The 17508-nt window shown below is 36.6% G+C and overlaps 3 protein-coding genes across 3 annotated transcripts; 1 reads left to right on the top strand and 2 right to left on the bottom strand.

Moving 5' to 3' along the window:
• Positions 1-373: 373 nt before the first annotated feature.
• Positions 374-6331, bottom strand: LOC103844392 (F-box protein At5g51380). The gene is made up of 2 exons (XM_009121184.3): positions 1269-6331; positions 374-863 (listed from the first exon to the last, which is right to left on the bottom strand). Exons 1-2 carry the CDS (start codon positions 2444-2446, stop codon positions 596-598), a joined length of 1446 nt encoding a protein of 481 aa, XP_009119432.1. The 5' UTR covers positions 2447-6331; the 3' UTR covers positions 374-595.
• A 1124-nt stretch (positions 6332-7455) lies between these two features.
• Positions 7456-10898, bottom strand: LOC103844391 (sister chromatid cohesion protein SCC4). The gene is made up of 11 exons (XM_009121183.3): positions 10265-10898; positions 10080-10196; positions 9511-10015; positions 9377-9415; positions 9173-9294; positions 8940-9086; positions 8759-8848; positions 8562-8686; positions 8240-8445; positions 8016-8140; positions 7456-7950 (listed from the first exon to the last, which is right to left on the bottom strand). The coding sequence occupies exons 1-11, from the start codon at positions 10775-10777 to the stop codon at positions 7762-7764; spliced, it is 2178 nt and encodes a 725-aa protein (XP_009119431.1). The 5' UTR covers positions 10778-10898; the 3' UTR covers positions 7456-7761.
• Positions 10899-11117: 219 nt separating this feature from the next.
• On the top strand, positions 11118-16934 carry LOC103844390 (protein DYAD). Its single transcript, XM_009121182.2, is given in 9 exon segments — positions 11118-14101; positions 14211-14286; positions 14458-14545; positions 14629-14694; positions 14697-15147; positions 15221-15604; positions 15680-15797; positions 15880-15963; positions 16180-16934. Coding segments are annotated over 8 exon segments (1626 nt in total). The 5' UTR covers positions 11118-14101; positions 14211-14280; the 3' UTR covers positions 16609-16934.
• The last annotated feature ends 574 nt before the right edge of the window (positions 16935-17508 follow it).

Genomic DNA, 17508 nt, shown 5'->3' with positions numbered 1-17508 from the left:
TATAGTGTACAAAGAACTTTTCAAAAATTATGAAAATGTTTAAGCCCGTATCGCGGGCAAAACAGCTAGTAATTAATAAAACACTATAATTTGTCGACAAAAAAACACTAATTTTAACATTATTAATTTATAGAATATTTTTAAATATATTTTCCTGTTAGTTTTTCGCTTTTTTGTGCAACCCTGTTAGTTTTCTTTTCTCTATTGACCCAAAATGTTGACTCAAATGTCAATGAAAAAAGCACATGTATGTTAGCCAGGAAATCTATCCAGTCCCCTGTATGGTCTTTATTCAACAATTGTCATGCCTTTCTACAGGCTGCTGTAATGACTGATATCTCATAATGAAACAACAATTAATTGGCTGATAAAATCTCAAAACAAAAAAGTATATCTGAAACTGATACCATGAACAAGAGTTTTATGATTATTACTATCATACATAACAACAAAACATTGCAATACATAGAGAGTTTTGAAAACTTACTACAGATGTGTTACCAATTACAACAAAGTAATACAATGCCCCCCAAGATGAAGATAACTAAAGAGTTTGTCTACATCAACAGCTTAAAGATACATCCAATGCCATCCATCATCTCTTTTTGAAGAATTTGCTGCCTCTCTTTCCAATTCCAGTACCTTGGAGTCTGGATGAGAGATGAGACCTTGTGTCTGGTCTCCAAGTCAGTTCTTTGAGAAGGGAGAACAAAGATGAGAGTGCCGGTGAAATCTCGCTGTCTTTTATGTTCTTACATGACATTACTCTCATGCTCTCAAGCTCTTCCCAGCGCAGAACCACTGACTCTAAACCGCCTGTTGTTAGGACTGAGCACCCTTCCAAAGACAAAAACCTCACCCTCCTGCAGGTCAAATAAAAAAAAAAGACATGATCAAAAGCCTATATTTCATACTGCAAAGTAAAACAAGCAAGCTGTATTCATTATTGCAATGGAAATCTTTTCAGGGTATCACAGCAAACAAACCAACGCAAAAGCATTCCATGCTCTTTGCAATCCATATTATAGTCACTTGAGTGAAATAGCATGGCAATATCTCTTATACTAACCAAATTAGGCGCAGCATCAATTCAAAGTTTTATGTTTTTACTGTCTAGTTAAGGCAAGCTACATGTTCTTATCTAGGAGAAGCTGCGTTTGACTCTTTAAGCAGGTAAGTTGATAAAAAAGAGAGCAATCTTATGTGTTGTGGTCTTCAAAGTAATCAACAAGTCAATAATAGAAGGGACGAGATATGTAAAATGGTACCTGAAAGCTTTAGCCAAACTGAAAGAATCATCATCCAAACCCCAGCAATCCTGAATATGAACCGTTGTTGCTCCATCACAAACCTTAAACAAAGCTCTCACCCCGTGTTTATCACTCAGACAACACCTCTTGAGTTGCAAACTCTCCAGAGCCGGACAAGACCCGAGCAACTCCTCCGGTCCAGGACAAGAATCCATCTTTGGGCAAGACGATATTGTCAGCGTCTTCAAACTCTCAAAGCAAGAAAGCGCAGCTATCCAACCATCATCCATCCTATGTTGAGAAACGGTAAAGTCCTCAAGCAATTCACAACATTGCCCAATGGCTCTAATCCCATCAAAGCTACCTTCACAGCCACTAAGCTCAAGCTTCGCAAGTCTCTTACACCCTTGAGCTAATATCGTTAAACCAATATCAGAGACAGAAGAAGTATACAGCCCATCAACACTTCCCACCAACCTCAAGGCTCTCAGATTCTCGCAAGCAGCGATACCACGCAAGAGATTGTCATTGCACTTGTGCAACTCAAGCTCTTGCAGATCACAACACTGTTCAGCTAAACCGAGTAAACCCATTTCAGAAGCGTTAATCACAACGAGTCTGAGTAAGTCACAGCTTCCTCTTCCTAAAACCCTAAGCCCTCTATCAACCGTTTCGCTGTGCAATAGATTCTCCTCAACGAAGTCGTCCCAATTCGAAGAGGAAACACGAAACGAAATCGATTTGTGGGAAAGCGAGATAGGTGAGTTTCGGGAGGGGTAGATACAGGCGTTAGACAAATCGACATTGGAGAGCTTGGGGAACCTGGAGAGGAGCTTCCCTGACAAGAGGAAGTCCAAATCGAGAACTCTGAGAGTCCGAATCCGCCGTCCCTGGAGATTCAGCCAGCGTTTGCAGACGAGGGAAACGTCGTCGTTCTGGGATTCGGGAAGCTTGTGGAGGATTTTGAGGAGGAGGGAGTCGGGTAAGGAGAGGGTTCGATCGAAGTCGGTGGGGGTTTGGGGTTTTGAGATGGATCTTGGGGATTGAGACTGCATCACGGCGGAGACCACTTGCTTGAAGGACGTCGTCGAATTGTTGAGCCATGAGCTCGTCCAGCTCGACCGTCTCCTTCTCAGCGGCGATTTCGGACTCGTCGGAATCTTCTCGCGAAACGACTTCGTTTTCGGAAACGTCATCTGCTTCCTCTTCAGGTTGTAATGCCTCTCTCTCTGCTTCTTCGTCTGCGTCTTCTTAGTGGCGATTTCTCTCTCTTAGATTCTAACGGATACTTCGAAAGAGATGTTTGAGAGAGAACGAAAGCTACAGAGAGAGATATTTCGAATTTTTTTTTTGGCTTAAAATAAAAATGGAAAATTGGGCCGTATGACAAGAAAAAAACACATAATTCACTTCATAACCTTTTTTCTAAGGTTTCTATATACGGCGCTAACTTTATAAATTAATATTATAATACCCCTTCCTGAAACCGACAAAACCTGAAACAAATTTTTTTTTAATATTCTTAATTATTATATCCAAAAAGTAAATCGTGGTCTTACTAACTTCACATCTTCTTTTTTTTATTTTCCAGTCTTGAATTTTTTCTGGTACGGCTTCGCTTCACATCGTCATCTCCACTGGATTTGTTTTGAATTGTTGACTTCTTCTTCATTCTTTGTAAACGTGCCATGTTCTTCTCGTCGGAGATCGTCGACCACACGACGATGTTAAAGTTTCAGCGGCTAGTAGTACCAAACCGTTTCTATTCTACTTCACACCGTCGATTCTTGTCAGATCTCTGGAACTACCGTAAGTTCTCGGTGTTTATATGTTGTTATTCATATGCTGCTATTTTCTTTTCTATTTGGGCTATTTCGGAATTAGGGTACTATGATTGGTAAATCTACAACCTCGTTACCATTGCATCTCGAATCTGATTTTCCGCATCGAAGTTCGCCAATTGATTTAGGATTTGGGTTTCCCCGGTTGTTCTTATGCCTATATATCACTGTCTGGAAATGACATGATCTCCGTTAGATATATTCCATTTGACTTGGAATAGAATAAAATATAGACGTTTATATTCCATTTGACTTGGAATGAAATAAATTCGAACGTCTAATATCATTTTCTTTAGCTTCTGAATTCATACTTGTATTTAATATATATATTTTTATACTTGTATTAGGGTTTATATTTCCGTGTAGGGTTTAGTGATGATTGGAGAGGGGTTAGTTTCTAGAATATTGAGTTCATCACTGCAAGATTAGGGTTGACATTGGATTAAGTGTCATATTTCCGTGTAGGGATTCGTGATTAGTTGATAGGGTTTTCGTATATATTTCCCATGTGTGGTTTAAGATTGTGAGCTATGCATATCGTTACGTCTTACATAGTTTCCATTCCACATTATTGTTATACTATACAATTTATTTTACATTTATTTTGTTATATGGATCCTAACATTTTTATCTTTCCTTTTGTTTTTCAGGTTACAAATGAAAGATTTAGGCTGCCAAGTAGATTGTTCGAAACTGGATTTGGGCCATCTGGTGAATATATTCTCATTTATATGTAATGATGCAATGTGTATATAAGCGTAATAGATCGTGTGTACGTAAAATGGAAAGACCATTCATGTGAAATGAATTATATAATCTTTACTATTTATTGTATTCTATTTTATTTGCAGAATATAAAATATAAATATGATTGTATAGTGCATAAGCATAAATTATGTTTTGTTGTTGTATCGTTGCTATCAAAACTAAGAACTTAAAACTCAATTTTATCATTTTGTTAACCAGATCCACATAAGTGTAATCTTCACATAAATTTCGTTAACCGCAGCTACACTTGGGCCATAATCTTATAGTACTTCGGCCATATGGAATAGAACATTCAGTGTATATATATGTGGTCAATAGTATATACTATTTCAGATTTTAATTTTATTTAAAATATTATAACTATATTTTATAGTTTACATTTGGGTTTGAGTTTAGTGATTGAAATTTAGGGTTTAGTATTTAGGAGTTGGGGTAATGTTTAATATTTAGGAGTTGTGAATGAAGTCATAATCCTATACTATTTTAGCCATGTGGAATAGAGCATTTGATGCATATGTATGTGGTCAATAGTATATATTATTTCATATTTTAATTTTATTCAAAATATTATAACTATATATTATAGTTTACATTTGGGTTTGGGTTTAGTGATTGGAGTTTAGGGTTTAGTATACAAGAGTTGTGGTAATGTTTAATATTTATGAGTTGTGTATGGAGTTATAATCCTATACTACTTCGACCATGTGGAATAAAACATTCAGTGCATGTGTATGTGGTTAATAAACATGTGACGTGGATGATTCTTTCCTTTTCACGTAAAATAGTTTCTAGGCACACTTAACCATATATTTATTGATTATGTGGATACATAGACCACATTTTTACCGGGTAATGGCAAAGAGAAAAGGTATAACTGGATGAATTAGGGTGTAAATGTTAGTTTCTTCATTATGTCAAAATCATTGCTATTTACCTGATTTATCTTCAAAATATGGCTGGTACACAAATAAGCCCAATAAAAATCTAATATAAAATTAGAATCAAAAAAGAAACTGGCTGCAATAACCAAAATTTATTATTAACAATCCAACCGGAAAAAAAGTTTTTAGACTCCAACTATTTGTGTCGTGGCTTTTTGATCCAAACAAAACATAAGTGCAAAATCATTCCTAAACTAAGAATTTTTAAAAACATTTGACCCAAACTTGAATCCGTAACATGAAATCCTACATTGACTACTTATCGTTAGTCAACCGTTAAACCATGTTTAGTCGGATAAGAGAAAAGTGCCGATTTCAACCCGTATAATTTCAGTCATACCTTTTCAGACCTAAACAATGAATACATGCAATTTCATACCCAAACTGAACGATATTTTGAATTTCATATCCAAAGTAAACGATAGTTTGAATTTCGTAAAAAAAACTACTCTGACTAACGTTTGGTTAGTCAATCGTTATTTTTGAGCGAGTCAGTATCTAGATAGAGATGACTCGTCGGGGGATAGTTAAAACAATGTTTTTAAGCTAAAATAATAAAATTCGTCACTTGGAGGACCGAACTCACGCTAGACGTGAATTAAACAAAAACTTTACCATCAGATCAAAGTAACTTTTGTCATATTTACATATATTTTAATTTATATATTTGTCTTGTTCGCCAGTACTCTATTTCATGTTACACCATTGTTTGACTTCTTCTTGATACTAGATTTGCTCATGGATTCGTCGCGGATCGATCCCTGATCAAATGGATTCGATTTCTTGGGCTTGATAATGCTTAAATTCATGATAATTCGTTTTTAGACGAAGAAACTAATCTCCGCTCTTGTCTACGTGTTGCAGCCGAAGCTACTCTTCTTGGCTCCCAACATTACCTTGTCATGAGACTTTAAAATGTTCACTACTACTAAAAGTAGAACTTCCTAAAGGCTGAAACTTCTGAAATTGACAACCGAGAGAGATATCCAAAGGGAGAAGAAGCTAGTGATTTCTTCACTCGTTTTGGTACCTATATAATTTAGTATATATGCAGATTTTACAAAATTTGTTTTAATCTAGTGATTTAGTGCTCAATTTAGTGCCTTTCTAGGCGTAGGTTCGAGTCATAGTGAGTGTTTTTTTTTAAATTAGTTTAGTTAAAACGATGTCGGTTGACTAACCACAACGTTAGTCAAAGTAGTTGTTTATGTTAATACTGAAGTTCGGGTATGAAATTCAAATTATCGTTTAATTTGTGTATGAAATCACACTTACTCATTGTTCAGGTAAATATAATGAAACATGTATGTTTTTATGTAAGTCACATGTGATTTAATGTAAGTGAAATGTGTAGTTCAAAAATTTAAATGACAACTTTTTTATAATAGATAAAAAAAAAAATTATTTAAAAGTGTTATTTTATCATTTTTCACACAGATTAATAAAGTAATTGAAATACATTTATGGTTTAGTAATTATAATTTGAAAAAAAAGCATCTGAGAGAAATAAAATTAGTTATACAATGATACTTTTAAAAAAAAAATCAGAATGATAATTTGTTTTACACTGATACAATCTATATATATATAAATATGTTCGCTTCTCTCCTGTGATGCCACGTCATCAAGTCGTGCGTTATGAGAGTGACACGTGTCCCATTTTATATTTGGGGCCAAAATATAACAAAAGGCTGAAAATAAATGAATGTAATCAGGGGTAATTGAATCCATCACCTATAGCACTGGTAATTTCTCTTAGAACAACTAGGCTAAAGTCACTTTTTATAAATATGTATCCACGAAAATACTTATTATCGTGTCGGCTGGAAGTCCATGCTTCTTCTGCTTGTGGCCAGGACCGGCACTGAACTGACGTCAAGATGAAGATCGTGAAGTTAAAAACTTTGCTCCAAACAGTTTTGCAATGTTTCCAACCTTTATAACTTGATGCATATAATATATATCAAAATATATTTGTTGTACACGCTTTTATTAGTTTTGCTTTTAAAAGAAGGTATTTACAGTTATAAATGTTTTGTGCCAGTGAAGTAATGGTTGAAAAACCTCTATACATATGTCATTTTAAAATATAACCCAACTTCTATATATAGTCAATACATATGTCCATGTTATATTCTATACTAAATATTTTCTCTTTTAAAAATATAGAAAACAGTTTTTTTAATCTACAAGCAAATGTTGTAAAGCAAGTATGTATTATACAAAATAATATATATTAAAATCCACGCAAAAACATAAAAGTTGTTATATGACTCTTTCTGACACATGCACACTCCACTATGAATAAGAATTAAAAAAAAAACAGTATTGTCAACAAACTCTATCACAAATCCACATTTGTACATCTATAATTATGAGTTGAACAATTAGTTAATTTGATACAATACCAAAACAAGAATAATCAAAAAACAACTATACCACCGCATACTAATAAGTAACACATAACAGATAATCAAATTCTTGAATCTTAAAACAAATTTCAACTCGAGCATTTAGTGAATATCAAATTAACTAATATCCCGTCCGTAGGGTGGATCGACCCTAGTTATTTATAAAATTATTCTAAAATGATAATTCTTGTGTAAAAAGAAAAAAATATTAGAATGATACTTTTTTTTTAAATCAGAGGGAATATAACTATAAGTTAATAGATTAGATAATTGAATACAAAAAAGGTTATTAGACCAAACACTGGTTTAAATTAATTTATATCCAGACAAACAGATCCATCTTGCTGTCGGAAACAGAGATAGCCTAATTTCAGGTTTCCGACTTGCCACCCAACCGTAAACGAAGGCATTTTAGCCGCCTTCTATTAGTGTTTCAATATTCTACCATCTAACTCCCAAATGATACTTAACAATACTTAAAACAGAATTATAAGAAAACACGAACTAATCAACACATCTTACATACAGCTCAACGCTCCTGCGTTGTAAGTCATACCCTTCGTTTTCCCCATCTTTTTCCCGTGTCTAAACCTACAAGCCTCGACGAGTACTGAGCCGGTGACGGACCTTCTATACCCACAGACTCTGGAATGTCCAGACTCGCTTGCATCCCGTAAGTTACTTCAGCCTGTTCTTGTGCATCCTCCACCTTATGCATCTCTAGCCTAGCTTTCTCCACCTGTAAGCAGGATTGTGTCAAGCTCAAAGATCTAAATAACAGATAAAAGAGGGTTCTTCACTCACTAGTTCAATGTGATGGATGGATCCACGCGCTTCAGCTAGTCTACTCTGCATCTCATCCCATTTCTTCTTCCTGTGTTCTTCGTTCTCCATCTCGCTCCCTTTCTCACCCAATTGCTGATACAGAGCTGTGACAACAAAATCAGAATGTTTTTGCTCAGAGATTTGGATCTTTATAACTCAATTCTGTTTCCAAAAAAAAAAAAAATAATAATAATAATAAAAACCTGTGAAGCTGGATAGAACCCATAGCTGAGTTGGGATATCGAAGAGTTTCTTCGCAAGTGTAAGAGATGAACGAAGGATCTCTCTGGCTTGTACCGTGTCGTGTAAGGAAAGAGCCAGATTTCCCAGGAGTGTCAAATACTGCGAAACTAGCTGCAGGTTACTCATATGAGTATGCGCTATCTGCAAACCCTTGGCAAGACGGTTTCTGCATTTTGATACCATACCATTACATTTACAGCATGAATCATATCTTAGTGGATAGGATTATCCCTACTTGACATATATTTATTAAATAGAGCAAACCAAGGGAGCATATTATACCTTGCTTCCTGTAGATCTTGTTGCTTCATCAAAAGGAGACCATAAGCAAAGAGAATACTAGCTTCTTCTCGCACACCAGATAGTGAATTCGTCATTCCATAGAGTGGCCCAATCAAATCAAGTGCCTAAACACAAATCATAAGGGGTGTAAGGGAAGCATAAACACCTAGTTCACTGCATCAAAAATGTCACAACACCTTTGATGATGAATCAGCATCTCCAATTGTGAGGTAAGAAACAGCTGCAAAAGCTTGACACGTAGCTTGCAACGATTTACTCTCTGTCAGCTGTACAATTACATTGCAGCATAAAAGTCAAATATGTTGAATCAATATTTAACTAGGAACAGACATGAGGTTAAAAAAAAAAAACTTGTACCTTAGATGCTTCGATAGAATGGAAAGCAGCTTCACTATAGCAACCGACAGAGTGACTATATTGCCCCCTGAGCATCTCAATCACACACTCAGAAGCTTGCAAGATCGTTGGAAACCGAGTAAACAAATTTTTCATCTCAACCAGAGCCTGCACCATCGGTACATCTTAATTGTTAAAGTGATGGTGAAGGGAGTCAAAAACAAATATAGGCAAAAAAAGAACCGATGATGTACCTCTTGTGCTTCGACATATTCAGACCTTGTAAGTTCTAAAGCCACTTTATTCTCAAGGAACTGCATCTGTAGCATTAGATATATCCCAGACATCCAAATAGCTGTGTGCCGCAAATCAGCTTCTGCCAAGAGATATTATACAAAAAACAGAATGTGAGCTTCAAACATTAAGAATCGTTGCTTCAACAGAGTTGTAGATTAAACCTCTAACTTCGTCAGTAATTCCAAGCTTGATCAGTTCGTCTGCATAAAAATATAGAAACGCACAACATGTCATGATATGAAATCCCCAAAGCTTCTTAGTCGGTTTCTAAGAAGCAGGATAATAGAAATGTAACCTTGAATGATGTGCATTCCGGACTCAATGCGTTTTGAACACTCTTTAAAGAGTCCTTTGGGACGTCCCGATATGACAACCATAAGATGGACCAAAGCATAGATGGCACTTTTCGGTAGCCACTCTCCATCGATTGGAGATTGTGAAAGCAGTAGCCTCTCTGTCCACGCACGGTCCATATTGCCAAAGAAGGCAGGCTCCAGAGAGTTAGCAGCAGTGGTGGAAGAAGATGGAGACAATGCATTTACGCGATCTTGGAGCTGAGATCGTCTGTCGGAGAGTGCTGCCCTTTCCCTGGAGGGAAGGTCGTAACGGGAGAGACTATGATCCAACGAAGTGAGCTCGTCCTGAAGCTGCTGAGCCTCCAGCATTTTATGGGAAAGAGCATTCATGGCCTGGTCTAAGCGGTCGACATGATGCTGGGCGTTCTTGTAATCACAGAGCCTGAGGCGGTAGAAAACATGAAGCATCTCGTTGTAGAAGAACAAACCGGGGCATCGTTCAGTCTACCAAATGACAGGAGGAATCAGCTGACAAAACCAAGCAAGCAGAAGCTAAACGGTAACATACCTTGTCAGAAGAAATGGTCTGCCAGATGTCATCGCATCGCTGAACAGCCTTTTCCACTGAGTAATCATCGGTCCATTGCATGATATGAACGTGAAGCATAGAAGCGGTGAAGAACATCTGATTACAGCACATAAACATTAGAAACAGAGAATCACATGAAGAAGAAGAAGAAGAGGGTGTGTAACCTGAAGCTCAGGGAAAGAGATGTGAGAAGCAGAGAGAAAGCCAGAGTGGAGAGCGGAGAGGGAAGAAGGGAAATCAGCTTGGATGATGAAGGTGTTAGCGAGCTGAGAGTTGAAGTTGCAGGACCAGAGGAAAGCAGAGAGATCCTGAGGGACAGAGGAAGCGAGGTCGAGAGCCTTGAGGAGGAGGTTGCGCTGAGGAGGGAAGGAGGCGAGGAGGTGGTAACAGTGGCTGAGCAAGCTGAAAGTGCGGAACTTGAGATCGAAGGAGGAAGGGATAGACTTGAGGAGGAGGAGAGAGCGCTCGAGATGGGACTTGGCGTGGTTGACGTTGTGAGAGTAACGGAGGAGAAGGGCCGAGACACGGAGGCGAGTCTTGACTTCAACGAGGGGAAGGAATGAGATTTGGCTTTGGCAGATGGCTTCTAAGCATTTTATGGTTTTGCCAATGTCTCCAACCTTCTCGTGGTGATCCGCTAGTCCCCACAGACCTTCCGCCACCGCACCACCTTCCATTGTTTCCGGTTACTCTTTCTTCAATTTGGAATCGAAACCAAGGAGGATCTGCACTTTGACTACGGTGGAACACCAAAGACCTGACCTTTTTCTTCTCTCTCCTCGTCAGATCCGACCCGTTGTAAATGTATCCAGCCCCGTTACTTTTGTTTCGTTCCTTAATTGGATTCCCATTATACATTTTATCAACTAGGCCCAACCCCCAAGGTTTGATCTTTTGTAAATTTCTACCTCAGTTTCTTTTGGGGGGGGGGTAATTTTAATACATTTCCTAGACTAGGTCATATCTGTATATATGTATATATCTGGACATTTTATCAACAGAGACAAGAGTGAAACAATCATGTAATCAAAGTTTTGGGGTTTTGCGAAGAATACAACTCTCTAAGGCTTATTGGATTAAAATTAAATTTTCTAGCTTGTTAAATAAACCTTTTTAATGCGATTTGAGTTAGATTCAATTGAATAAAAATAAAAGTTACAAAGAAATAGAAAGATACATCGTATTTCGTGTGTGATTGGTAAATATAGCGTAAGTGGAAGTAAATTAAAGTAGCTGAACTAAGTGAAAAAAATGGAGAGTAAATAAAATAAATAAGTGTTACATCGAGCGTAATTGACATTTCCACTTCAAAAACTAAAAGGAAAATACAAAGAGATTTACCTTCACTTAAACAGTAACCGGAGTAAAAGAATAAATTAATAATTAAAATTTTTTCCACCTGATTGGTAAGTTTATGAGCTGAAAGTGGAGTAACATATTTATAGCGAGAATATTAACGCTATCGATGACAGTCATACCCGAATTCGTATATAGAGTGCATCAAATCAAATACAAAGATATTGATTTTCTCACGTGTAGTAGTCGGTCTCCTACTCTAGACTCTATGTGTCCGAATGGAGGAACGGGACAAGTGCAGATCTCCTGCACATGCAGTTCTCCTGCACTGTATTCACCATTCACCATTTTCTTTTTATAAAAGCAGTTCAAGCGGGAGATCTGCATGCAGTTCAATATTTTTTGTCTTTTTGTGAAAAAAGCAGGAGATCTGCATGCAGATCTCACCCGCCAATATTTGGTGGTGTTGATCTGCTTTTTTTTTTGTCTGGTCAATAAATAACTTTGTTACAACATATAACTTTAAAAATATATTTATCTAGTTTTATGAATACAATATTTTTATTTTATTTTATTTACAATTTTAACAATATAAAATTATCATTCTCTACTTATTATTTTTTGTCATATAATTTTTAATTTTTATAAATAAGAAAATAAAATAAGTATAAGTATCTTTTAAAACATTTACAGGCATTTCGGTCGATCCTATAATATCTAAGATATTTGTTTAGATATCTAAGTGTCATTTTTATTGTTTTAATATATGATCTATAGTTTTGAACTCATTTTGTCATTCCTAAGTTATAATAAATTATTTGATCCGGTTTTCTCCTGCATGATCCGCTTGATCTGCACTTGTCCTGCTTGATCTGTATTTGTCCTGCTTGATCTGCATGATCTGCTTGATCTGTCCTGCTTGAACTGCTTTTACCATTCGAAGCCTATAGTAGTAGTAGTCCTTAGGGTCCGACTGGTTTACACGCAGCGGTTGCAGATACGGAAATTTGCGGATGTAGGTGGTTGCAGTTTCAAACGTTATTAAGCGTTTTGTATCACTAGCACAACATTTGAAAATTATTGCGTTTGCGAAATATTTGTGACTGGTTGATTATAAGATATTGCAGCGATTGAATAATAAATTATACATATTAACATATTATAACATTATAAAAATATAGAGAACATACTATTGTAATAAAATATAATAATTATCAATATAATATGATTAATAAAAATATTATGTTTATTTATAAAAAAAAATTAGTTGAAAGTTCTAATTTTAATAAACTTTTTTGAAGATTTATATTAAAACTTTTTAAAAAATATTTTATTTCGTTTCATATATGAGTATACCTTTATATATGTGTGTATATTAGTGTTTTAAATTGGCCAATTTAGGTGAATATACATAAACAGAGTGGTAATTAGGTAGATAGTTGCTTTTCAAAACTATTTGCAGAATCATGGAAGGAGGGAGTGTGAAATTACATGAAACTCCACAACAATGTAAGAGGTAATAATTAAAAAGCATGTAAAGAGCAGGTTGATAAATTTGCCACATCCATGTGTCAGGTCTATGCTAGTGGGTGCTAATAAAGATATTTTCGGATTATAGAAAAGTGCACAGTGTATTGTCCATATAGCTAATTAAATAAGTTTTCTATGTTATCCACCGCAAATTCCCTTTAAATTTCTAACAAATAGTTAGGGTCTGACTGTATAGCACTCATGGAGTAAAATAGTGGGATAAAAAAATTACTCTAGTTTCCTTTACTTTTAACCAATCAGGTGAAAAAGAAAGAGTTCCGAATAGTGAATGCAGTTTGAACGGTGTGGAACAAACGGTTCAACTGCGGTGTGGTTCTAACAATTATAAAAATGTATAGATATATAGTATATGTAAAGATTTTTGTTACTGTTAATTGCAGGATAGAGTGGAATGATGGTCACCATTCCAAGTATTTACTCTCTTTCTGTTTGGAATAATCATTGTTGTTTTGTCTTTTCTGAGTTAGTGGGTACGTTTTTCCACTTCTTCTTGCAGGAGTAACGTTATGTAACTTCACAGAATATAATTATATTACTATAATTTTTTTTTATGTTACTCTCAGTTCCTCTGATTTCTTATTTCTCTTACCTGTGATTTACTCCGTATATCTTCTTTTTTTTTTTTTTTTTTTGGTAATCCTCCGTATATCTTCTTTCAGGTTACGCTACGTTGTTTCCCAGCCACAACCTTAGTTTAAAGTTTTTATGAGTAGAAGTGATAACCGCACCTGCGCGTGTGTATCAGTAGTGCACAAAGCTTTTATTCGCTACAGCTGATTTCATTTTCTCGTATGCCTTACCACCGTAAAAATCTTATAAAGTTTCAAAACAGAACACGTGGCATCAAGCCATTGCCACCGGAGTGTGCCATTTTGTTCTTTTTCCTTGTAGACGAGCACAGAGGAACAAATATGGCAAACGATCATGTTTGCGTAGTTAGCGACAGTTTGAGAGCAAATATGTGAACTGCACCCAACTTGCAGCGCAGGAAAACTCTCACGTGACATGCACACGCAGATCTCTCTCTCTTCCCCGGTATATAAAGAGCCCAATCAGATTTTTAATTAATGCGACATTTTTTGAAACTTTTTTTTTAATTTTTGTTCCCGTTCGTCCTTCTTCCTTCGTCGTCTCCAAAAAAGTTTTTCTTTCTGGTGAGAGAAAAACAAATTCTTCAGATATTTTTATATTTTCCGATTCTCACTTTCGGGTCTTAGTTATAAGTTTTTTGCTGCTAAAATTTGTTAAATTTTGTTTTCCCAGAGAAATCGAAGGCGGAAGGAAATAAGTTAAGAGGAGGATCATCTATTCGAGGGAGCAACCAAAAAAGATCATGATTGTAATCTTTCTCTTCTCTCTCTCTCTCTCTTTTATAACGATCAAATAAAAATCATAATCATCATCATCGCTCTCTAGTGATGTTGATACTACTGTTGGCTCCCACGCGCGTCTACTTTCTTGTTAAAATCACACAGAGTTGAGCAAGCAAAAACCGATTTTATTTGCGCAGGAAACGATGTTCGTGAAGAGGTATCCGTTCAGAGGATCTTCTTCTTCCGCCGGAAAACACTCGTCGCCGCCGCCACCGACTGTCAATGGTGAAATAACTGAAAACCATTTTTGCATCTTCTTCTTCTTCTTCTTATTGCTTTCTCAAATTTCTTTATGTGATTGGTTACAGTGGCTCACCTAAGAGTCGGATCTTATTACGAAGTCGATCACTCTGTTCAGAGGTCGCCGGAGCAACTTAGTCCATCCGAATCGGAAGCAACAGGATGAACCGGAGTAATGCTAGTCTTCTTCCCGTTTTGGACGTGGTGTCGTCGGAGCTAGCCGGGGATTTGCTTTACAGGAGAGTCGCACCTCACCAAGTTTCCATGAGTAGAAGAAACTCCTGGGTTTCAGGCAACGACGACATTAATCTCTCTCGCCCCCAAGGAAACTGCTTGTCCGAGCTGAAGTCGGGAGGGATGATCAAATGGGGGAAGAGAATGCGCGTGCGTTACCAGAGCCGGCATAAGGAGGAGGAAGATGGTGGGAACGAAACAGAAGCCTCTGATTATGCAGCCCGTAAGAGAAAAAAGCTGGTTGAATCCAGCACTAGGAGACTCCCTCAGAAGAAGAATAACAAGGAAGCCCAGATCGTTGTTTATAAGAGGAGATCACCTAATCAGTTTATTGACAGATGGTCTACTGAGAGGTAAATAAAAAAAGATCTCATCTTTTGAATTTTGGATTTGCTTCTGATTCTAATTTTAGAGTGTTTGTGGTAGGTACAAACGAGCTGAGAAGAACATGTTGAAAGTGATGAAGGATAAATATGCAGTTTTTGGCAACCCCATACTAAGACCAGAGTTGAGGTTAGAGGCGAGGAAGCTCATTGGAGACACGGGTCTTTTGGATCATCTGCTTAAGCACATGGCTGGTAAGGTTGCTCCTGGAGGTCAAGACAGGTTTATGAGGAAACACAACGCAGATGGGGCAATGGAGTATTGGCTGGAGAGCTCTGACTTGGTTCACATAAGGAAAGAAGCAGGAGTTAATGATCCCTTTTTGACGCCTCCACCTGGTTGGAAGCTCGGTGACAGCCCTACTCAAGATCCTATCTGCGCTGGAGAAATCCGTGACATCAGAGGAGAATTAGATATCCTGAAAAGGTAGAAAGCATATTACTTACTGAGTTGGTTGAATGATGGCAAATTGTTACTCATATCTGTCTTTGTCTTGAGAAGAGAATTGGAGAAACTCGCTTCAAAGAAGGACGAGGAGCTTGCAATGATGATGAATACACCTATTTCCTGTGTTACGAGTCAGAACGTGGACCACGATAATATGATGCCTCTAGCAAATGTAAGTGCCCGAAACAAATTATTGATCTCTATCTTGTGATACTCTCTAGTTTGATGCTAACATTTCTGCTGCGTCATGTCAGGAAATCTACACGGATCTGCTGAAGAAGAAAGACAAAATTAAGGACCAGCTAGTGACAATTGCAGAAGCCTTGCATAAAATGGAGGTATATCCCCCATTTTGAGTTTCTGAATACAATTACACCTCTGGCTAGTTCTAGCTGAACCATTACTTCAGTGTAAAGTTTTGTAAATTTGCTATGATTGTAGTCAAAAGAGATGAACCCCCTTATATGTAGCAGATGCAAGGAAACTCCCTTGGAGAATCTAAACTGAGTCTATTGCAGCTTTGCTGATAAAGATATGTGATATAAATATTGCAGGAAGATATGGGATGCCTTCGGAGGACAGTGGACGGGAACTGCCCTAGAAAGCCAGACTCAACAGAGATGCCTTTGCTACTAGAGGATTCACCAATAATGAAGACACTAGAGGGAGAAGTGAATAGGGAAAACCAAATCAAAGAGCTCCCTCAAAAAGGCAGGAGAGATGAACGCCCACTACTCTCACTCAAGAACAACACTGGTTTTAGAATCTGCAGGCCTGTGGCGAGTTTCTCATGGCCCAACCTGCCTGCTCTTGCTGCTGCTACTGACAATGATGAAATTGCTTCTTTGCCAAGTCACCACCGACTATCTCCTTCCCTTACTTGTCCGGTCAAGCCGCTTGCAGCTAAGCGTCCTCTCGTCTTGCCTTTTCCATTCACCGCCACTCCCCAAGATCAAGCTCCCACGGATCTTTTCAACCTTTAAAGCTCTCACTGGAAACTGCAAGTGAGCTCTGATTTGGTTTAGTCTGGATTTATAAACTACAAGCAAGCAGGTATTTACAGCCATCATTTATTACAGAATTTAAAGCACGGAGAGAAGTTATTATATTATTCTTATGGAAATAATTGACAATTTTGAAAAGTTCCCCTCTTTAATTTAGGTATTTTGTCTCTGGTTAAGTATATATAGAGGGGGGTATGACATGATTCGGCTTATCATAGAGACCATATATTTCAATACTGGGATCAGTGGTTCTATATTACTGAACATTTTTTTTTACATATGAAATAAAGAAACAAATATCCTAATTGGTATACGATGAAAAAATTTTATTTCTTATTTGAGGTTTATTAACTACATTAGTCATATAATCATGATAAACAAACATCGAACATATTTTTATAGAGCTATGAAGTAAAACTATTGGTACAATCCCTAAACCTAGACATATAAACAATTGATATACTTTTTTATTATATATTAGACGAGTATTACTAGTATAACTGATACAACTTTTACATTTAAGAAATTGATAAAACTAAATTAGTATTCTATATGAAAAAAAACAATCAAATATCTTAGTTGATATGTACTCATAAAGTTTCTCTTAATATATTTGAAGTTTTAGATTTTTTTTTTTGAAAATTATTACAGAACTCCACAAGTTTACATGATCTATCTTATACTTTTAAGGTTTGTTAACTTGTTTGTCCACTTAATTTTTGGAAAACATACATTAAATGTATTTCTACGAAATAAAATTAATAAATATTAAATGTATACATTAAATTAATTTTTACATTAACCGGGCAAAGACATGTAAATATAAATAAGTGGTACAACTGAGGTAATTGTATTTATTATGTGGTACAACTAATATTT

Source organism: Brassica rapa, chromosome A10 (assembly GCF_000309985.2).
Source record: "Brassica rapa cultivar Chiifu-401-42 chromosome A10, CAAS_Brap_v3.01, whole genome shotgun sequence".
Classification (NCBI taxonomy): domain Eukaryota; kingdom Viridiplantae; phylum Streptophyta; class Magnoliopsida; order Brassicales; family Brassicaceae; genus Brassica; species Brassica rapa.
This window is presented reverse-complemented; position numbering and strand designations above follow the sequence as displayed.

Excerpts from the sequence above, each read along its gene's own strand:
- LOC103844392 (XM_009121184.3), bottom strand. The coding sequence starts at position 2,446 with ATGACGTTTCCGAAAACGAAGTCGTTTCGCGAGAAGATTCCGACGAGT. Across the intron at positions 864-1,268 it reads AGTTTGGCTAAAGCTTTCAG|GAGGGTGAGGTTTTTGTCTT; the intron begins GTACCATTTTAC and ends TTTGACCTGCAG.
- LOC103844391 (XM_009121183.3), bottom strand. The coding sequence starts at position 10,777 with ATGGAAGGTGGTGCGGTGGCGGAAGGTCTGTGGGGACTAGCGGATCAC. Across the intron at positions 10,197-10,264 it reads TCTCTTTCCCTGAGCTTCAG|ATGTTCTTCACCGCTTCTAT; the intron begins GTTACACACCCT and ends TGCTGTAATCAG. Across the intron at positions 8,687-8,758 it reads ATGCTGATTCATCATCAAAG|GCACTTGATTTGATTGGGCC; the intron begins GTGTTGTGACAT and ends ATTTGTGTTTAG.